The 22,955-nt window shown below is 45.8% G+C and overlaps 2 protein-coding genes across 2 annotated transcripts; both read right to left on the bottom strand.

The window, feature by feature from the left end:
- Positions 1–237: 237 nt before the first annotated feature.
- On the bottom strand, positions 238–18,077 carry LOC130020423 (exosome component 10-like). Its single transcript, XM_056111035.1, is given in 3 exon segments — positions 238–2,975; positions 17,759–17,957; positions 18,039–18,077. Coding segments are annotated over 3 exon segments (2,976 nt in total).
- Positions 18,078–19,499: 1,422 nt separating this feature from the next.
- Positions 19,500–20,918, bottom strand: LOC130020422 (tripartite motif-containing protein 60-like). The gene has a single exon (XM_056111034.1). The coding sequence runs from the start codon at positions 20,916–20,918 to the stop codon at positions 19,500–19,502; it is 1,419 nt and encodes a 472-aa protein (XP_055967009.1).
- Positions 20,919–22,955: the final 2,037 nt, after the last annotated feature.

The following is a 22,955-nucleotide window of genomic DNA, read 5'->3' as shown; positions in this document are numbered from 1 at the left end:
GTACAGCAACTAAGGGATTTGCCTTGTCCCCACAGCCAGCCCCAGTTTGATCCACAGCACCCCACATGGTCCCTCAAGCGTGCCCGGTGTAATTCCTGAGTACAGACCCAGGCATAAATTCTGAGTACCACTGGATATAAAACCCAAAAACAAACGAGAAAAACAAATGCAAAAAGATTCTTTAGCACCACCTATTCAAATACGTGACTGCACATGGGGTCACAAGCTCCAGTTTAGTTATTCTTTTTCCCAGTAACAATTATTTCTAACAGTGTTAAAATTGGGATGGTATACAAAACCATCCCAAGGCCGTTGCCTCCCGGTCCTGGGAAGACCCCGGAAATCTGGCGGATGCGGTCTCCTGGGCCAGTTGCATCTGAACCCTCTGTTCAACTCCCGGGGAAGGAAGGACATGCTTTTGTTTCCCGCGGTCTGTTTGAGTTCTTTGGCTGCGATGAATTTCTTGCCAGCTACGATCTGCTTTCCGGGGTCAAACTGGGAGGCCGCTTGGGACTTGCTGTTTCCAGCAAACGCCTGGACGTTTGGCTTGCGGTAGTCAAAGGAAGTAGAAGCTTTCTCCCGCGCCTCCCTGGGTTCCTGGGGCTTCTCAGCCAGTTTGGACCATTTCTTCTCTTGTCTCTGTTCAGGGGCTCTGGGGTCACTTGTTCGCTCTCTCTTCTTGGCAGCGTTTTCCAGGGCGATCTGCTGGCTGAGCGACAGAGCCGGCTGGGCAGGGGTCTGCGACCCTTCCTTGGCCTCGTCTTGGGCGGCTGTCGCCTGGGCTGCCCTCTTCCTGGCGGTGTCCTTAGAGTCCTTCTGTCCCTGCGCCTGGCTGGCCAGCTCCCAGCGCTCGCTGATTTCATTGATGCTGGAGGAAGGGTCGGCCTTGGCTGCCTGGGCGTGGGCGTGGTGTTGGAGCATCTGCGGAAGCATCCCGAATGGGTTCTCCAAGTACTGCATCACTGGCTGGACTTTCTTCTGGGTTTTGTCCTTTTGCTCTGCACTTGCCTCATTAAACAAGGTGTCCGCGGCCGTGGCAACGAAGCGGCTGGTGGCCACCAGGGTCTTCTCTTCGTGCTGGGCTGGGAAGAGGCCGGCCTGCGTCTGGTCCGGGACAGGCCTATTGGTGGGGACGGCAGGGTAGTCACCAGACCAAGCGTGGGAGCGGTCGTGAGGTCCAACGAGAACATTTTCCAGCCTCTCGGGATGGGGCAGCAGTGCTCTCCTCACTCCGGTGGAAACTTCCGACTGGCACAGAGGGGTTCCTCGCGCCTTCTGGATGAGAAGATGCAGCTCATGAAGTTGTTGCCATACCAGAGGCGGGACGGGGGTGCAGCAGGCAATGATGCCCTGGGGCTCCTCGGGCAGCTCTTCTGAGATCTTCAGCATCATGCGGTTGGGCAAGACATAGCAGCAACTCTCATCCTCCCTCCTTGCCAGGTGATCCCTCCAGGCGAACAGCAGCCGGAAGGCTGTCAGCTGCTGTGCGTTAAGAGGCGTCTTCAGCTTCTCATACAGCTTCAGGTAGGACTCATCCGTGAAGAGCGGTTTGGCGAACTTCCGGAGGCAGATGTCCCTACTGCGCTGCCACACCACCCGGGCCTTCGTGGGCTGCTCGCTGGCAGCAGCCCACAGCTCCAGCCTCATGCAGTCGTAGATGTAGAGCAGGTAGTGGGTGTCCTCGCGGGCATAGTGGAGCATTTCCTCCGGCAAAGGGCGCATCCTCCAGTCGGCCAGCTGATACTGCTTGTTCGCCTGCACGTTGCAGTAGCGTTTCAGCAAGTGGTCCAGGGAGTGCCGGCCCAGCTGAAGAAGGCGCGCTGCCTGCTGCGTGTCGAACATGTTCACCACGTACAGCCCGAAGTCCTTCTGCAGCCATTCTATGTCTGAGTTAGCGCCGTGGAAGACCTTCACGATGGCAGGGTCTGTGAAGCTCTCGTTGAGGAGGTACATGTCACTGCGCAGCTCCAGCGTGTCGATGATGAAGTCTTCGGTGCGCGTGGAAATCTGCATCAGGCAGGTCAGGCCCAGGAAGCTCCGGTAAAAGTGATGCTCCAAGTCCACCGCAAATTCCCAACAGGCCAGGAGCGTCGCGTTGAGTTGCACGAGTTGGTCCAGCGAGGTCACCAAGTGGCAGGCAGTGTCCTCCAGGGGCTTGTAGGCTTGGGGCTGCGGTTTCTGAAGCGCCCACTCTGGGGGCGTAAAGTGATCCAGTTCGTACTGATAGGGGTGTGCGAACACGTCCTACTCTACCTGCTGGGTCCGCTGCTGGTGGAGGAAGTGGACCAGGGCCGGTGGCACATCCGGGTCCTCTGATTGGTTCTTGGTGTGCTCCCGACTCTCCTTAGACAGCGCCCGAGGGAGAGGTTTCAGGGCGTTGGGCTTGATGAAGATCTTTGGAACAAATGGAGTGTTGGAATTGTCGATCTTCTCTCGGAATTTAAGCTGCGGTCGGATGATGTTCTTCACGTGAAGCAACCGGAAGGGTTCCGATTTTGTTTTTTTGCCTGATTCTCCTACCTTCCGGTTCCAGCTGGACATGATCATTTGGCGGGCTTGTGATCCTATGGGGAGGACGGGCAGCTGATGCTTCTTCATGCCTGAAGCTTCATCCAGTAAAATGTCCACTCCGTCCAGAATAGCATCATTGGCGTCAACCAATAAATCAAATTTGTCTTCCAAGTCCGTCACTTTCCTGCAGTCCTTGATGTAGCTCTGACACCCGTAGTACTGCATCATTCTGCTCATGCCCTCACGTATTCTGTCTCCTTGAGTCTCACACAATGCTTGGAAGCCAGGAAAACTTTGGTAAAAATCATATTCTGGGCCAGATTGTGGCAGGCTCCCAGATGCCTTAATGACTGCCTCCACTGACCTGAGAGCAAACTTCATGAAGCTGTCGATGTCCGGGAAGCCAGGCAGCACCATCTCCTCCTCAGGCTGAGGAACGCTTGCAGCTGATGAGCCCTTGAGGCCTGGGAACTCGGAAATGGCCTGGGAGGTGCCATTTTTCCAGCCAGGATGGTCTCTTCTCCAAGATAGAATCCCAAGATAGAACCCAAGAGTTAGAGCACTTAAAGTTAAGGCTGCTTATATAGGAGAGGTCAATTTGTGTTTGTTTTTGTTTCAGGGCCACACCCTACTGTGCCTCAGCATCTGCCAGGGGTAATCCTAGACACACAGGGTAGGGTGTGGCCGAACACACCCACACTACAGCAGCTGCTGTACCAATTGTGTGGTACCAATCTGGATGTGACCCTCTGTCACACATTTGGCTTCCTGATCAGGATGACTGCCCTCCAACGTCCTGATGGATCCATCACATCCTCCAGAACGGCAATGGAGAAGATTATCCATGACTTCTACTCAAATCTCTTCGATAGCCATGTCCACTTGCCGACATATCAAATTCCACAGGATGGATATGTCGTTCCCAACGTTCTCCCTTCCGAAATCAGACACGCCATTTTGTCGGTAAAGAAACAAACAGCACCCGGCCCAGACAAGGTCAGACCTGAACACTCGAAGAACCTGCCGTCAGTACTCATCAATACACTGGCTCGGCTCTTCACTCGCTACCTGTCTGAATGCAAGGTTCCGTCCCAATGGAAAACCAGCAGGACCGTACTACTGTTCAAGAAGGGAGACATCCATGACATTGGCAACTATCGCCCGATCTGCCTATTGTCTGTCATCTACAAGTTGTTCACTCGAGTCATCCTAAATAGGATTGGCAGAACACTAGATGAAGGACAACCATGCGAGCAAGCCGGGTCCCACAAAGGATTCAGCACAATCGACCATATCCACACGGTAACCAAGCTCACTGAGGTTTCTCAGGAGTTCAAGATGCCGCTCTGTTTAACGTTCATTGATTTAAAGAAGGCCTTTGATTCTGTTGAGACGGAAGCGGTCATTGAAGCCCTAGCCAATCAGGGCATTCAAGCCCAATACATCAGGATCCTCCGTGAGCTGTATTGCGGATTCACTACCAGGATCTCACCATTCTACAAAGAAGTGATCATTGATCAAGAGAGGGGTGCGACAGGGTGATACCATTTCACCGAAACTCTTCAGTGCCACCCTCGAGAACATCATGCAACGACTGGAATGGGAAGGAATGGGAGTGAAGATAGATGGTCAGCAACTACACCACCTCCGCTTTGCTGATGACATTGTTTTAATAACACCAAACATCAGCCAAGCGGCACAAATGCTGGCCGACTTTGACCGTGAGTGTGGAAAGGTAGGACTACAGCTGAATCTTACGAAGACAATGTTTATGAGAAACAGCCTTGTTCCTGACGCCCCATTCGCTCTCAATGGAACGACCATCTCCGAATGCAACAGCTATGTGTACCTAGGTCGAGAGGTCAACATGACAAATGACCTGGCACCCGAGCTGCGCAGGAGGAAGAGAGCGGCTTGGAACGCCTTCAAGAACGTCGAAGAAATAGCTAAGAGGACGAAGAACCTCCGGCTCCGGGCACATCTCTTTGATTCCACTGTTCTTCCTGCATTAACATATATAAAGACGACCGTTGGACTAGAGCTGTTACTGATTGGATTCCACAGGATGTCAAAAGACCGCGTGGCCGCCCACCTACCAGATGGTCAGACATCTTCGTCAAGATCATGAACGATCGGTTTGAGGCCCTTCATGTTCCTGGAGCGAACAGATGCCATTGGGCTACACTAGCACGCGACAGGGACAAATGGAAACATTACTGGTGCCCGCTCGAGCAAATCGACGACTAACGGGAAGTTAAGTGATTAAGTGATTAAGTGATCATCAACAGGAGTGATCCCAGAGCACAGAACTAGGAGCATGCCCTAAGAACCTCTGGGTGTGATCCAAAGCAAAAAAAAAAAAAAAATCAATCATGAGCAGAGTTATAGTATAGTGGATAGCATGTTTTGTGGTACGAGGCTGACATGGTTTACCTGGTATAATCTCTGGCACCACAGATAGTCCCTCGATCACAGCAAGGAATGGCTTCTGAACACAAAGCCAGGAGAAGGTACTGAGCACTGCCAGTGTAGTCCAAAATCAAAACCAGAAACAGAAACCTAAACAAACAAAAAATAATTGTAAAATGTGAAAGCACTCTAACAGCCCTGATATATATATATATATATATATATATATATATACATATATATATTCAAGAAAAGAGTATCTGTCATATCTTTTATGATAAGGATACCCAGGAATGACTCAGGGATGATGCAGGGTAGCAGGGATAGAATCCAGATTGGCACCATGCAAGGCAAGTACCCTACCCACTGTACTATCGCTTTGGTCCCATCTTTGATTTTCTTTTACATTTGAGTTGCATGAATTCTTCATATACCATGGGTATTAAACTGTGGTATATATGCAAATATTTTTCCCAACCAGTACAAAAGCAATAGTAAGAAAGCCTTTTTGCTTTCTTACTATTCTCTTTTGTTGTGGGCTGGAGCAATAGCACAGTAGGTAGGGCATTAGGCTTGAACGCGGCCGACCCGGGTTCAATTCCTCCACCCCTCTTGGAGAGCCCGGCAAGCTACCGAGAGTATCTCGCCTGCACAGCAAAGCCTGGTAAGCTACCTGTGACATATTCGATATGCCCAAAACTATAACAACAAAGCTCACAATTTGTTTTGAGACATTACTGGTGCCCACTCGAGCAACTCGATAAACAACAGGAGGACAGTGCTACCATGCTACAGTGCTCTTTTGTTGTGTAAAGTCTTTAAAATTTGATGTAGAGGCAATTGTTTGCTTTTTCTTTTATTTCCTTTTCTTCTTTTGGCTTTTGGGTCACATCCAGTGGTGTTCAGGGGCTACCCCTGAATCTGCACTCAGGAATTACTCCTGGCAGGCTTGGAATGCCAGGAATCAAACCTGAGTCAGTTTTATGCAAGGCAAACACCCTACCCACTGTTCTATTTCTCTGGCCCTCTTTCATTTTTCTTGCTATTGGGGTGAAGTCCTCCAAGACTTGGATGTCAAGAAATAAATAACTAAGATGTTTTCTATTTATTTTATGGCCACTGGTTCTTCGGATTCTGAAAATAGAACTGAATTTGCCATGGGTAGTTGGTGTGGGCTAAGGTTCAATGGGCTCTGGTGGAGGATATTAGCATTTTTGTGGTTGACAGGGTATGGTAACATTATGCTCCTAAAGTATATAAACATTTGCATTGTGCAAACCAGTGTTTCAGCTTTGACTTAAAACAAAAACAAAAATCAAAGAAACCAATGAGGGGCTGGACCAGTAATACAGTGGGTAGGGCTTTTGCCTTGCACAATGCTGACCTGGGTTTGATTCCCAACATCCCATATGTCCCCTGATCCAGTAGTAATTCCTCAGAGCACGAGCCAGGAGTAATCCCTATACATTGCCGGATGTGACCCAAAAGGGGGAAAAAAAAGAAAAGAAAAAAGAACAATGAAATGAAAATATCATCAGTAAATCTGAATATACATTTCCCAAATAAGACTGACCAACAGGCCCCTGAAATATATACTCCTCATCATTTATTATGACAAAAACATAAACCAAGATAGGTATAAGTCAGCACCTCAAACCTGTTAGAGCTACTGCTTATAGTAGATCCAATAACACAATTTTGATATCTCCCCGATGAACAAAAATGTTATTATCCATCAGTATTTACTGTTGCATTCATTATTCACTATAGTTAACAGATGAAAGAAAATGGCATGCCCTTCCAGTGATCACTGTATGAAGAAAATGTGGCAGACTTTTGTAACTGATAGACAAACCAGTTAGCACTGTAGCACTGTCCTCCCATTGTTCATCGATTTGCTTGAGGGGGCACAAGTAATGTCTACATTGTGAGACTTGTTGTGACTGTTTTTGGCATATCGAATATGCCACAGGGAGCTTGCCAAACTCTGCTGTGCAGGCGGGATACCCTCAGTAGGGCTCTCCGAGAGGGACAGAAAAATCAAACCCAGGTCAGCTGCGTGCAAGGCAGACGCTCTAACCCCTTGTGGTATCACTCCAGCTCCTAATCTGTTGGGGGGGGGGGTGAAAGGGAAGGGGAAGGAGAGATAACTCAATGCACTGAGCTCAAGCTTTGCCTGTAGGAGACCCAGAAATTTTTGTTTGTTCATTATGGGGCTACACCTCGGTTCATTTATTTTGAAACAGAAGGTAAAAGTTTGTAATCCCCAAGAAAACTGAAGAAATTGAAAGTAAATATGTGAAGTGACCTAACTAAAAAGAAAAATACAAGCATTGGATGATATATATGAATGATATATATATATATTATACGTAGATACATGTGTGTACATATATGCAATATAGCACTGTAGCAGTGTCCTCTCATTGTTCATTGATTTGCGCAAGCAGACCCAGTAACATCTCACAACAAATTGTGAGACTTGTTGTTACTGTTTTTGGCATATTGAATACGTCACGGGGAGCTTGCCAGTCTTTGCTGTGCGGGTGAGATACTCTTGGTAGCTTGCTGGGCTCTCCGAGAAGGGTGAAGGAATCAAACCCAGGTCGGCCATGTCAGCCGTGTGCAAGGCAAATGTCTTACCCACTGTGCTATCGCTCCTAAGGATGTAAAATTGAAGAACAAGTGAAGCAAGCTGAAAGAACTGGACAATCAGGGGTCAAAGAGATAGTGCAGCAGATAAGGGCTTTTGTCTTGCAAGTGGCCCACCTGGGCCAATTGAATTGAATTGAGTTCAATTCTCAGCATCCTATATGGTATCTGAGTACAACCAGGAGTAATTTTTGAGTGCAGAGAGAGGAATAATACTTGCATATCACCCGCATGGCCCAAAAACAATCAAACAAAACTGTGGACAATCTTAATAGAGCTAAGTTCCCAGGAATGGAGAGATAGCTCAAAGGACTGAACTTATATCTTGCATGTGGAAGCTTGATCTCAATTTCAGGCATGGAATGGTTCCCAGAGCATGGCAAGAGAGAACCCCTATTATCTAGTGGTCTATGAGCATTGCTAAGTGTACCTCCCCTGAAAATAAAACCAAGAAACAACAGTGCAAAAACCCATTTCTTAGTAATTTATAGATCATAGCATAGAATAAAGTAATTTAAGATTTGCACTATACAGGACTGTTAATCTTGTCACGTGTCCCTTTCATTTTTTGGGCACAATGATTCAGGGAACCGGAACTACACAATTGTCTCAGTGGCTCCGACTCTCTGATTAACCTACCTGAATGACAAGCAGGTCCAGAGTAATTTCTAGGAACCGTGCCTCTTCAGTGAGAAATTCTATGATCACGGGGAATTTTACAGCCAGATGTAAACTTGCAGGGAACCAAAAATTTTTTTTTTAAATCTTTGGGTCACACCCAGCGATGCACAGGGGTTACTCCTGGCTCAACACTCAGGAGTTAACCCTTGAGGTTCTCAGGGGACCATATGGGGTGCTGGGAATCGAACCCGGGTCGGCCGTGTGCAAGGCAAACGCCCTACTCGCTGTGCTATTTCCCCACTCCCCCAGTTTCTCTTTCCTTCTGCACAGTACTGGAGACTAGAGACCACTGACCCGTTTGAAACCGGGTCCAAAGCCAGCATCACTGAGGAGAGATGACACCGCCCCAACCCATGCCCATATTCAGATTTGTTTCTTCCTCTGACAAAAATGGTATTAAGTGGCATTTAGAAATACAAGGGAGGATGATTAAGGTGCAAATGCATGTAAACATTGTTCCTAGTCTGCCTAGCTGGACTCGGGTTGGACCCTCTCCTTCTAAACCAGATAATCTCAGCATCCTCTTGGCTCCTCCCTAGTTCCACTAATCTTCTCCCTCCCAACCCCTCCCTGTCCCTTCCTGCCCCCTCTCTGCCCCTCCCCACCCCATCCTGCCCTTCCCTGCCTGCCCCTGCCCCCACTTCCTGCCTAGTGAAGAAGTCAGTAGTCTCTGCTGGGCGGGGCCTAATAGCCACAACCATCTAAGGTATATTATTTCACATTAGAGCTCTGCTGCTAGTTGACTTCGGCTACACTTGGCAGAGATCCTAATGCACAGACACAGACACACCTAGAGTCAACGGGCCAGGTAAACAGAGAGACAGCAAGATGTGGGTAATGGAGGTTGGAGCCTGGAAGAGCCTCAGTTTCATTCAAGGCTCCGGATTGCTGCTCCAAAGAGCATCTACTCTCAAATGGCTGGTGAGCCATGTCGGAGCACTGAGCTCCATCCTTGGTAATCCAGACTTAACCAGGGATTCTCTGGGAGTGTCCTGGATTAGAACTTGGTATACCTCTCTGAAAAAAAGGGGAAGTGACTTTTATTATAATTCCCAGTCCCTCAAGGAGTTTGTCCTACTAATTTACTTATATTATTTACTCTTCCTTTTGTGCGGGTCCACACCTGGTGGTGCTAAAGGGACCATACAGTGCTGGTATTCCCTATGCATGGAATCGATCAAGTCTTCTCTCCCACTCAACATTTGAGAGGCAGGGGATATTGGACCACATACGGTAGTACTCCAAGCTCTGCAGAGGATCAACCAGTCAGCTGCACACCAAATATGTACCGTTCCCTTGGTTCCTTTACTATCACAGGACTTTTCTAGTCTTGATAAAATGCCAGTTCCTACTCTCCCCTAAGGTCAGAAAAGATGGGAGTTAGAGACTAGAGAAATAGTACCTTACCAGACTTAAGAGCATGCTCACAGATGACACTTGATCAATCTAAAATACTGCATGTGGTCCCTTAAACTCTACCAGGTGTGATCCCCGAGCACAGAGTCAGGTGGGTAAGCCCTGAACAACATCTATTATGGCCAGCCCCTCCACTGCCCAACAATAAGAATGGGCTTTGGGATGGTGATGATAAAAATCTGAAAGGTTCAAATTTTCCAGATGTGCTATTCTGAATCCACATGTGAACATGTTGCACAATGTCTCCATGAGAAATGGTTGTAGACAAGTAGGGAGAACTAGTTAATTCAAACTATTGGCTAAGTGTTCCTGTTTCCTAAGAATACCAAATTTCATCTTGGCCTAATCCAAGCACCTACCTGCTTACAGACACAACTTAAATATGTTGTCCAAGGGAACCTAATCTTTATAGGGGCCATTTTTTAGTACTGGGGTCTGGGGTGGTGTGAGGAGCAGTCACTCACAGCCAGTGAAACTCAACTCTGATGTGCCAGTTCACTGCTTGGGTCATACCCAGCAGTATAAGGAGAGTAGTCACCAGGGCTACACTGGCAATGTGGTTGAGATTTATTGGGAGTTGGGAATGGAATCAGCTTATCAACTTATGGGCCTGGTCACAGTATTTTTTTTTTTTGAGAAATGGGCAGTTCTTGGAGCTTCTGGCTTTGTAGTCGTGGTATCATATGCATTGCTGGGAATCAGACCTGTGTCTGTCACTACTTAACCTCTGTATTATCTTTGATTGTTCACTCCACTTCATCCAAAGTAACTTAGTTTCAAGGGAAAAAACAGAAATCAAGCCAATATTTATATAAGGAATGAGGAGATATATGAGGATATAGTTTATATCAGGGATCATATGGAGATTAAACTTCTGTAGGATTTTCAGCATAACCTTTGTATAAATTTATAAGCACACAAATGAATAGATGGAGCCAGGAAGACATCTCAAAGGGCTGGAGCATATGCTGTGCCCTAAGAAGCCTAGGGCTTTGTCTCTAGTAGCAATGGCCCATGTACACCAGAGCAACATTCAGGGAGCAGTGTCAAACCCTGCACAATGACCCAAAACCAAAGAAGAGTTAAAATAATAATGCTGGCTTTACTGTTTATTGAGGACAAGATGAAGCCAAGGCAAGGACTTAATATCCCCATGGTGAGATACAATAACTTTTCAGAAATTTTCTTTTATGAATTTTTTTTATCATTCTATTAGCCATTTAGTGGTAACAAGCAATATAGCCCCCTAGCATTTCCTCCTGTTGTTCATTGATTTGCTCGAGCGGGTACCAGTAATGTCTCCATTGTGAGACTTGTTGTTAATGTTTTTGGCATATCAAATATGCCGCAGGGAGCTTGCCAGGCTCTGCTGTGTGGGTGGCATACTCTCAGTAGCTTGAGGAGCTCTCTGAGAGGGACAGAGGAATCGAACCTGGGTTGGCCGTGTGAAAGCTAAATACCCTACCTGCTGTGCTATTGCCCATCATGCAACAAAGTATATAAAATGAATAATTATGAGCCTGCTACTGGGAGAGGCTTCAGTGGGGAGTAGGACAATGGAGACAAAGGTGAACAGAAGGTGACAGTGGTGGAGGGATTGGTATTGGAATAGTGAATGCCTCTAATAAATCATCACAAACAACTTTATAAACTATCGTGTTTAAATAAAGTGGAGAGCCTGGGAGGAAATTGAGTTAGGGGCAGCTTAGATCTGGAGAAAATGACAACCAGACAATCAGTAGCAACAAGAAAGACAACGAAGCAATCTGCTTGCACAAAGACGTTGGAGCAAAGGGTGCTCCATCTGCTAGAAAATGAACAGAAAGGAGAGCTGCTAGCTGAGATGCTAAGCCATCCCAGAGCTGAAGGAAGGTCCCGGAAAAGGAGTAGGAGTTGTACTAGAGAGGATCAAGAAGAGACCAGAGATGTTAGAGGGTGTGTGAGAACAGACAGATAGATCAGAGGGCTGGATGGCATGCTTTGCATGAGGAGGCCCAGGGCACAGCTTGGTCACCTGAGCACTGCTTGGCGTGATCCCCATGCACAGAGATGACAATAGCCCCTAACACCTCCGGGTGGCCCAAAACAGAAAGGAAAAACTTGAAAGCTTAAGGGCATTGGAGAGGAGATGCAAGGTTGGAAGTAGGAGAATATTCAAGTGTCCTAAAAAGGAGTTGGATGGTTTGGCTTGAGTCAGTGTTGGTGACTACAAATAATGTGTTCTTTTGAAACGAGGATGTACCAAGTTCTGAACTTAATCCCTAGCATAGCATGTTGTGCTCCTTGAAGAAAATTTTAGAATCTTTAGAAAATAATGAGAGAAGAGAGATTGAGCAAGCTGTCTTAAGGAGAATAAAGGTTAGAAATAATATCCTCAACTTGATCTCATTGGAAACCAAGAACTTCATTAAATTATAGAACACAAAGTATGAGGGTGAGGTTCTATTTTATGTTTCTATAACTTAGAAACTCACTCAGAGGCATGATGCCTTATAATGTTCAGTTACTGACATAGAATAAACCTGAAGAAAAGTATGCTTTATCTTAACCATCAGAAGAATGTGTGCTATAACCGCTGAGAAATTCAGGTAACTTGTTACCTTGCCTAAATTGCCCATGGTCATAGAACACATTGTTTTTAAATGTCTGAGAAGGAAGGCATGGATATTTTTACTCAATCGGTAATAAAATTAAATCACTGGCACTTAAAAATTGTTTTTTAAAAATAGAATCCCTTAGACTCAGAGACTGAAAAATCCAGATCCCGGACGAGAACAGTGCAGTCTTTTGCCCCCGCGCCTGGGTGTCCCTCGCCGGGACCCCTTGGAGGGGAGCGGGTTGAGCTTTCCTCCCCGCCCCGACCGGGGCTCCGGCAGCCGAAGACCTCCAGGACCAGCCACCACCATGCTGAGACCACTCTCCGCACACATGAAGGTACTGGCAGAGGGACAAAGCCACGCGGGTTCCGGGGCTGAGACCTCCAAGCCTACTCAGATTGGAGTCGAGCATCTTCCATCCAGATCCTCCAAATTCCAGCAGGTGGGGGTCACACCCACCACCTGGCCCCTTGGCGCCGTGTAATCCCATCAGCGGCCAAGACTCAGAGACTATAAAATCCAGATCCCGGAACCACGCGGCCGCATTCGCGACATCTTATCAGAACTTTTTTTTATGACATCTTATTATCTCATTCCTACTTTGGACAAACTTGCAGGCTATCGAATGTAGCCTGCCCACAGGGCAGAGTCTGGCAAACTCCCCATGGCGTACCAAATATGCCAAATACCAGTAACAATGATGGCTCTCATTCTCCTAAAGAGCCGTGAATATAATCTCAGGGCTAGGATTAAAGAGACGTTACTGTTACTGGGGCCTGCTCGAGGCAATCGGAGATTAACAGGATGATGAAATGAAAATGAAATGAAAAGAATCCATTCCCAAGGATACTTCCCTCCCCCGAAGAAGCATAATATGATTAATTGTTCAGTAACTATAATATTCAAGAATTAAAATCCATTTTGTGTTATGGGGCTGTCATCCCAATTGTTTCCTTGGCTAAACTAAAGTTTGTTTTTCACTAGAAAAGATTGGGTGACATTTCAGGATAAATTTCTACAACCTTTAATATTATTGTCCTTTGCATTGGTAACACAGTCAATAATTCTATCCATGCAGACACTGCAAAACATCTGACTCTCAAAGATTTGACTAACATCTTTCAAAGTATTCTCAATATATTTTTTCTTCACCTCAAAAGAAAGTAAGGATGGAAGGAAGAAAAAGAAGGTATCATTGCAAGAAGTAAAATTAGAAGAATCAGGGAGACAAATGAAGAGTCTATTGAATAATTCAGGCGTGATGATTGATCCCTGAACAAGTGGTGGGAGGTGATAAAAGTGTGTAAGTTCTATGGACCAGAAAGAGAGCGTAAAGCTAGGAGGGCTTTTGCTTTGCAGGTGGTGTACCTGCATGTACCCCATGTGATGCCCTGACCCTACCAGGAGTGATCCTTGAGTATAGAGCCATGAGTAATCCTTAAGTTCAGCCAGTGTGGCACAAAAAAACAAGAATTAAAAAAATCTTTAAAAAGTGTGCAAAAAATAAATAAAATATACTTAAATTTTAATCTTAAGAGGAAAAATAAAAAACTGCCACTATATTGGGCTAGAGCGATAGCACAGTGGCAGGACATTTGCCTTGCACACAGCCAACATGCCCGACCCGAGTTCGGTTTCTCTGCCCCTCTCGGAGAGCCCGGCAAGCTACCGAGAGTATCTTGCCCGCACAGCAGAGCCTGGCAAGCTCCCCGTGATGTATTCGATATGCCAAACACAGTAACAACAAAGTCTCCAATGGAGATGTTACTGGACCCGCTCGATCAAATCAATGAACGACGGGAGGACAGTGACAGTGACAGATTTGTGTTTCACTACACCTCACAAGTGCCACCTTTTGGGGAAGTTCTAGGGATAAACCTGTAGATCACATGAAAATAATGCCCTCCAGACTCTTGAGATAATTTCCGCAATCCCATAACTAGCACGATTACAGTGAGCAACTGGAAAAGTCCAGAGTTTGAAATTAGAGCTAACCCCTCTCCCTTGTCTCCTATCTAAAATCCAACTCACTGGCTTCCTTAGCAAAAAAACAATCATAGACTTATTTTTGTTAGAAGCGTTTCCTGATTGAAAAATCGATGGTGTATTTCCAGCAGTCCTCTCCTACTCTTGCCAGTTTCCTGCTACTTAATATTCCTCCCCTGACCCTCCGTTTCTCTAATGAAGTCTCACCAAACTAGGCCACTGGGATAGTGGAACCAGCCTATATTTTAAAATCTGAATTGAGTTGATTTGTTTATACCAGTCACCAGTTTATTGCCTCAATGTTATCTGTGCAAAGAATCAATTTCAGGTTTGTTAATTTTCTTAATAATTTCTTTGCTGGTTTTGGTTTTCTTTGGGCGAAAGGCTGTAAATCCAACCTCTTGCCTGCACAGGCAAGGCAAATTCTGCTACAGCTGCTACATCCCAAGCCCTCTACTCATTTCTGATTTTCAGTTTTACTGATTGTACTACAATTTTGATTTTCTTCTACTTTTAGGTTTTATATGCTCTTATTTTTAGTTTCCTTTATTTAAAAAAAATTGTTTGAGAATGCACAACAGTGCTTAGGAGCACAGTCAGTGCTCAGGGGTCATTACTGATTTTGCCTGGGAACCTTATGCAGTGTTAGAAATCAAACAGAGACCTCCTGCTTACATAGTATGCACTCTAGTCCATAAAGCTATCTCTTCAGCCCCTTGTTTCCCCTTGTTTTTCACTCCATAAGGGAGGATCTTATATTATTAAATCCAGAACTCTTATTCCTTTTACATTTAATACTTCTAATTTTCTTTTTTTCTTTCTTATTTTTTTTTCCTTTTTGGATCAGACTCAGTGATGCTCAGGGGTTACTCCTGGCTCATGCACTCAGAAATTACTCCCAGCAGCGCTTGGGGGATCATGTGGGATGCTGAGGATTGAACCCAGGTTGGCCACCTGCAAAGCAAACACCCTACCCATTGTACTGTATCTCCGGCCCCTTTAATTTTTTTTAGAATACTATGTCCTCCTAATACCCAAGGACAATAGAAATGAGGACTAAGAGGACTGGTTCATAGTTGGAAACTTGCCACAGGTTAGGAGTATGTGCGGGTGGATAGAGAAGTGATCACTGTGACAATGATAGCTGGAAATTCCAACACTCTGAACAAGAACTGAGTGCTGAAAGGAAAAAAGAATGCGGGAGTGAGAGGGAAAGAGAGAGAGAGAGAGAGAGAGAGAGAGAGGCAGAGAGAGAGGCAGAGACAGAGACAGAGACAGAGACAGGGACAAGGAAAATGAGAGACATACAGAGAGAAAGAAAAGTGTCTGCCCCACAGCACCCAAAGGGAGAGATAGAACAAAGGGGGGTGCCCTGCCACAGAAGCAGGGTGGGATGGGGGATGAGGGTATGAGGGATACTGGGATTGGTGGGGGTGGGGAATGGGCACTGGTGGTGGGATGGGTACTCGATCATTGTATAACTGAAACCCAAGCACAACAACTTGTAAGTCTACAACTGTACCTCATGATGTTTCACTAATAAAACAAAACAAAACAAAAAAAACAAATACAAATACAAAACAAAACAAAACCACACTAAAATAAAATAAAGTCAAGACATCTATAAAAAAAATAAGAAAAGAAAAGTGTCTGCCAGTGAGGGAAGTAGGATGGGAAGGAGGGTGACGTGAGGGAAACTAGGTAGTGGGAAATATACACTGGTGAAAGGATGTGTGTTGGAACACTGTATGTCTGAAACCCAATCATGAACAAATTTGTAACTGTGTATCTTGTGTCCTCCTTTGTTCATCGATTTTGCTCAAGCGGACCAAGGGACATCTCCATTTTTTTGACACTTGTTGTTACTGTGTTTGGCATATTGATTATGCCGTGGGTAGCTTTCCAGGCTTTGCCGAGCAGGCGAGATACTCTCGGTAGCTTGCAGGGTTCTCCAAGAGGGGCAGAGCAATCAAACCCAGCTGGGCCGGGCTGGCTGCACGCAAGGCAAACGTCCTACCTGTATATCTTGTGATGATTCAATAAGTATATTCGTTAATTAATTAGATTTCCAGGATACTCTGGGAGTTGAAGCTAAAAAATGAATGTGGGAATGTGAGAGAATATAAATATTAGAAACATATGACTAAAATAAAATTATAAAAACTATAAAAACCAGTTCCCGGAAGAGAATAGTGCAGTCGCCTGACCCCACACCTGGCTGCCCTTGCCGGGGCCCCTTGGAGGAGAGCGGGTTGAGCTTCCCTCCCCGCCCCGACCAGAGCTCGGCAGCCGAAGACCTCCAGGACCAGTCACCACCATGCTGAGACCTCCAGGACCAGCCACCACTATGCTGAGTACACATGAAGGTACTGGCAGAGGGACAAAGCCACGCAGGTTCTGGGGCCAAGATCGCCAAGCCTACTCGGATTGGGGCTGAGCATCCTCCACCCTGATCCTCCAAATTCCAGTAGGCGGGGGTCACACCCACCAACTGGCACCTTGGCGCCGTATAATCCCATCAAAGGCCAAGACTCAGAGACTATATAAACGAGTTCCTGGAACCGCGCGGCCGCATTCATAGCTGCACGACATCTTATTATGACATCTTATTATCTCATTCCTACTTTGGACAAACTGGCAGGCTACTGAATGTAGCCTGCCCACATGGCAGAGTCTGACAAACTCCCCACGGCATACCCAATATGCCAAATACCAGTAACAATGATGGGTCTCATTCTCCTAAAGAGCCTTGAATATAATCTCAGGGCTAGGATGAAGGAGACGTTACTGGGGCCTGCTCGAGGCAATCGATGAAAAATAATTAAAAATTTTAAAAATACCTTGCATTCTTTTTGGTAAATCCATTTTTATTTTAAAAGTACTTAAAGATTTCCTGATACAGGGACTGGAAACATGGTACATGAAGTAAGGTTCTTGTGTTTCATACGGTTGAATGGATTTGAATCCCCAGCACTATAAATGCTCACTCAAGTACCTCTGGATGTCACTACAAAACTAGGCCTATTAAGCACTACCCTCTTTCCCAAATAGTTCTCTGAAATATTTGACCAATGGGTTGTTTAGAAGTATATAATTTTAAAATATTTATGAATTCAAAAAAAAGTACGTATTCTACAATATTGTTCTTTTGTTGATTTCTGTTTTTATTTCTGCAAGGTACATGAATATTATTTACATGGGGTCTATCTTACAGTGATTCAGTAAAAAATAAGAAAAATAACAACAAAAAAAGAACGGAAAAGGAGAGAGAGAGCAAAAGAGAATGCCCTGCCACAGAGGCGGGGTGGGGTGGAGCGGATGGGATGAGGGTGGTGGGAGTGATACAGGGACCACTGGTGGTGGAAAATGGGCTTTGGTGGAGGGATGGGTACTCAATCATTGTATGACTGAAACACAAGCACAAAAATTTTGTAAGTCTATAACTGTACCTCCTGGTGATTCACTAACTAAAAAAAAAAAAAAAAAGAACTGAACTGATCTCTGACATGGGGCCTGCTTGGGCCCCTCCATATGGGCCTTGATAGAGGTGAATTCTGAGCACGGAGGCCCAGAGACACTGCAGGTGCCATCACAATTCATGGTGTGGAGGTCCCGGTAGTCCTGGATGTAGTGGGTAATGCAGCCCAGCTTCCCCTGGACATGGGATTCTCTGAGTTCATCTGGACTTCTGTCCGAACACGTCCTCTTTTACATTGTAAAGGGGGTAAATGGGTTTCTGGCTGGAAAGGATTTGCCCCCAGCCCTCCAATGTCTCTAGACCAATACCTGCACTCCCCCTCCTTTTTCCCACGCCACAGGGACCATGTTAACCTTCTTCAAGTATCAATTGATGGCCTTATCTGAGATCCAGCCTCCAATAATAGAAAACTAGGAGCTATTGGAAAAGGGGTTAAACTGCGGTTATGGAGTATGGGCATTCCAGGAAAGGCCTTAATGGTTACTACCCCAACCCCAGTTGTCATCCAACTAAGCAAAACTTGTGGAAACTTTCCAGCACTGCCTCCTTAGCAGCCATGGAAGCTGCACCTTCTAGCCCTTTGGCTATTCCCAATTCTCCCTACCAGTTGTGAAAGTTGCCAGCTCCCTCCCTCAGTGTGAGGCAAAAGTGGAAATGGTAAGTATCACTGTCTTGGGTTTACAATTATCCATCTTTATTGTAATCAGCTGTCTGGATACTAATAGACTCCTTCTGGACATATTGCCAGGCCAGATGTGCCAGGTGTGGAGTTCAGCGTGGGGCTTGGCAAACATGGGTGATGTTCTATCGGCTTATAGGACCTCTTTGCCCTGGGGGGAGGTACATCTGGTTGTGCTCAGGGGTCACTCCTGGCAGGACTCAGGGAACCATATGGAGTGCCAAGGATCAAACCTGAGTTGTCCATATGCAACACAGGAGTCCTACCTGCTCTGGCCCCCTAATCTGTCTTTATGCCTTTGGGAGAATCAGGCCTGGTCTCTATCCCAGCATCCAATCTCCCAACCCCCACCAGCAGTGATACCTGAGCACAGAGCATGAAGGAAGCCCTGAGCACTGCCAGGTATGGTTCCCAAATGTAAAAGGAACAGAGGAAAGGTTAAGTAAAAGTAAAGTAAAGGCCCTCCCGTTGATCATCGATTTGCTCGAGCGGGCCCAGTAACGTCTCCATTGGAGACTTTGTTGTTACTGTGTCTGGCATATCGAATACTCTCAGTAGCTTGCCGGGCTCTCCGAGAGAGGCGGAGGAATCGAACTCGGGTCGGCCATGTTGGCTGTGTGCAAGACAAACGCCCTACCCACTGTGCAAGGTATCAGTAGATAACAGTAGATATCACACACGTACACACACACACACACACACACACACTCACACACACACTCAAAAAGAATGTGTATATGCATTTACCAACTTGAGACTGAGGAAGACACACAGTGTATTACTGAAAATTGAGGTAACCTTGATAAAAATTAAAATTCATGGCCTCTAGAGCATACGCACTGTCCACTACTGAAAAAAAGTTTCAAATTACAAGTCTTACAATAGTTTCTTTTTTAAGCAAGATAGCTTTTATTGAATGAAACTTGCTTAGAAAGAGGTGAGAGGAGAGAAAGAGGGGAAATGTGCTCGAGAGAGAACACAAGCTGCTCCAGAGTGGAAGAAGCAAGCAAAGAGACACACAAGCAAGCAAGCAGGATACTTGTTCAAGGGAGAACATGGGCTTGAAGAGCAAGCCTACAAATCATTTTTATTATTCAGAATCTCTTGCTGGACATATCCTCAGAGGTTGGGGGTCAGTTCCAGTATAGAAATAAGGCCAAACTGCATCCAGAAAACAAACTTTAAAGGTATACAGATGAGATTTGTCACTCAAATTGTAAAAGGAAACTTCACCCAAATCACAGTCTAAAAAAATACCAATCTTTGTAGGCATTACGACTGGGAAGAGATCGATTTTTTGAGGCCCTAACGCAACATAATCATCCACATCCCGTCGTCCAATACCCCATAATCCATCTTGTACTGAAAAAGCTTGATTCGGTGCTTGATTCCTCCCGAGAAAAGTCTCTTTACAGACACCTACGATCCATCCAACTTTGTCCTTCACTTCCACCTGCCAGTAGTGCCTGCCAGCATTATAACCCTTGGAACCCAGAACAGCTGGGAAGAGGTAGAATCTCCATGGGCTATGAGTTGACTTTTGCCGTGTTCTTCCATATCGAACCGTTTTCCTATCTTCTGAGACAGTCAGATCATGATGTGCTGTTTCTGGATCTAGAAACACATCTACCTCAAATCGCTCGATGACTCTGTTTAGACCAGAATACTGGGGTGGCAAATGGTAACTGTATTCCTTTAACTGGAATGAAAAAGGCTCAGGGGACTTTAAGTTTTGATAGGCATGATAGATCCAGTTAATGTCTGTCAGTAATGCCAGGGCTGATTTGCTCTTTATGCCCTGTAACAGACGTTTTAATGTCGAGGTATACTCGGAACACTGTGTTCGGGTTTCACGCAGTTTGGTCTCAAAAGCCATTTCCTCCTCTTCTAACTGCTGAAGAAGAGTTTCTCGCTCATTTTGAAGACAGAATTTAAGCCGCTCACATTCAGACTCTATTTCGTCTCTTGCATGTTCTACCTGTTTTTTCAACTCCAAGGCTCTTCTGGTTTGTATAATCCTGACTTTTTCTAGTCGTCTCACTTTTTTCTTCCATGACTCAATGCACTGCTCCAATCTTTTCTTATAATAGGGAGCAGCCCTCTCGACAGGCCAGATGTGATGTTTCTTGTGGTCGGAGGAGAAGCTGCACTGTGAGCATAAAACCTCCAGGTCTTGCTGGCAGAAAAAGGCCAACACTAGATTATGCTTTTTACAAACAACCTTTTCTTTCTGCTTCCTCCTCTTGCTTCTTCTTTTCTGGAGCAGCCTAGCAGCTTCAGTCAAATTACCCAGTTGGGTGTTCCTCCTGAATTTCTTTCCTGGAAAGCACATTCGACAAATAGGGCAGGGAAAAATATCCTTTAGGTCCTCCCAGAACTTGTTGATGCAAGAGAAACAGAAGTTGTGGCCACAGTTAATGGTCACTGGGTTCTTCAAGTAGTCGTTACAGAGGAAACAGCTAGCTCCTGCCTGGAGGTCTTCCAAGGCCGTCTCCATCTCCACTGACATAAAGACCAAAGTGGGAAGGTGGTATGACCTTTTGCTCTCTAGAAGACAAAACCCAGTGAACAGTGAATATCCTCCTATAGATATCGCGAAATGACCAGTTTTCAGTTTAACTGGCTTGACATGTTAATGGCAGCCTCTACACATCTGTTTTATCCTTTAGCCTGTTACCTTTAGAGCGTTTGTTGTCAAGAATACTCCCACAGGCTATATATAGTCGATGGAACACTGGACTGTGTCAGCTGAGCTGCTGGCCTTAGCACTGGATGATGTGAATGATGGCTTTCTTATTCAGGAAAATAGCCTCAAGTCCAAGACTAAATCCTCCTAAATCCTCCTAAAGAGTGAGAAAAACATTATGTTAAAATACCGTTCAATAAGTACTGAAGTTTTAAAATGTTCACATAAGAATCGAATACAAACACTAAGATTGTTGAGCAGAAATTCTTTTTAAAAATACATAAGATATTCATGATTGTAGCAATTCACTTCACATATTTTTATAGTTTGAGGGTCACAATTTGTGGTGTGGAGTCAGAGAGACAATACAGTGAGTAGGGTGCTTGCCTTGTATGCAGCAAACCTGACCAGATCCTATCTCCAGCATCCCATAGGGTCCCCAGAGCCCTACGAGAAATGCTGCCTGAGCACAGAACTAGGAGTCAGCCCCAAAGACTTCCAGGTGTGGTCCAAAACCATGCAAAATTAGAAAAACAAAAAAGAAAACCCAAACAATTGGTGGTGCTCTGAAGGTCATACCCACCCTGGGGTCAGCCTCTCTGCCCACTGTACTATCACCTCCTGCACTTTCTCTGCCTAGGATCTAGGGATGGACAGTGCAGGACTCCTAGCTGTGCTGGGGCTGGGAGAACCCTGAACACCAGGTCTATGTGGGTCTGACAGTTCTGAGCTCGCCTAGTACCACCAGTGCAGATCATTTGGGTCCAGCTCCTGACATAGTCCACCCACCCCGCCCTTAGAATATCTAGCTGTTGGTCCCTCCTACGCTGTATGGAAGAGCCGGCTTGCAGAACTCGGAAAATGAGCATTTTTGATAAAATGTAAACTTAAATAAAGGTAAAGGTAAAGGCCCTCCCGTTGATCCTCGATTTGCTCGAGCGGGCCCAGTAACGTCTCCATTGGAGACTTTGTTGTTACTGTGTCTGGCATATCGAATACTCTCGGTAGCTTGCAGGGCTCTCCGAGAGGGGCGGAGGAATCGAACTCGGGTCGGCCATGTTGGCCGCTAGTAAGGCGAACGCCCTACCCGCTGTGCTATCGCTCCAGCCTTAAACTTAAATATTTTCTGTAAATTTAACACACCGAGACCTTTTTTAACCTCACACAACTGTCCATCTAATGCGCGGAGCCTGCGATGTGACTTTGCCCTTATTACAATATTTTGGTGGGACCTTCCAATACCCATAATAGATTGTCAAATGCCTGAAGTGGAAATGGCCTCCAGCTTGCTTATTTTTTTTCACCCGGGCAAATGATTAAAAAGCATTTCAGCAAAGAATTAAGGAAAGAAAGAGAGCCTGGGGTAGAGAACTTACACCCCAAAGGACCCACCACAGACTGCTCATCTATCAAGCTGAAACCATCACTCAGATTTTTGTGAGCATTAATAATAGCATAAACTGACACTGGACATAGCCAACAAGCGAGACTGGGGGGAGGGGTATCTCAAAGGTCCACATGGGGGCTACTTCGTGTGCCACACTCTTCCTTCTTACCTATCACCACAGGCCCATGCCCTATCTCCTACCCCCACCCCCCACCCCTGTCTCCCGCCCCGCCACCCTGCCTCATTGAGTCTAATCTTTTCAAGCCCATGTGTACCAATATCTCCAGACTGTCTTGTTTTGGGAACACATCCTGCTGTGTCCAGGGCTTACTCTTGACCATATAATCAGAGATGGGAGACCATAAGAGGTTCGGGGTATAGAACCCATGTTGACTGTGTGCTCTGTTCACTGATAGTACTCAGTTCACTGTACTATTACTCCAGACATGGGCTCACATTGGCTCTCTCTTCAT

The sequence above is a fragment of the Sorex fumeus genome, unplaced genomic scaffold (assembly GCF_029834395.1).
Source record: "Sorex fumeus unplaced genomic scaffold, SorFum_2.1 ptg000012l, whole genome shotgun sequence".
Classification (NCBI taxonomy): domain Eukaryota; kingdom Metazoa; phylum Chordata; class Mammalia; order Eulipotyphla; family Soricidae; genus Sorex; species Sorex fumeus.
Note: the sequence above shows the minus strand (reverse complement) of the source record. Positions and strands in the feature narration are given on the sequence as shown.

Excerpts from the sequence above, each read along its gene's own strand:
- LOC130020422 (XM_056111034.1), bottom strand. The coding sequence starts at position 20,918 with ATGTCAGTGGAGATGGAGACGGCCTTGGAAGACCTCCAGGCAGGAGCT.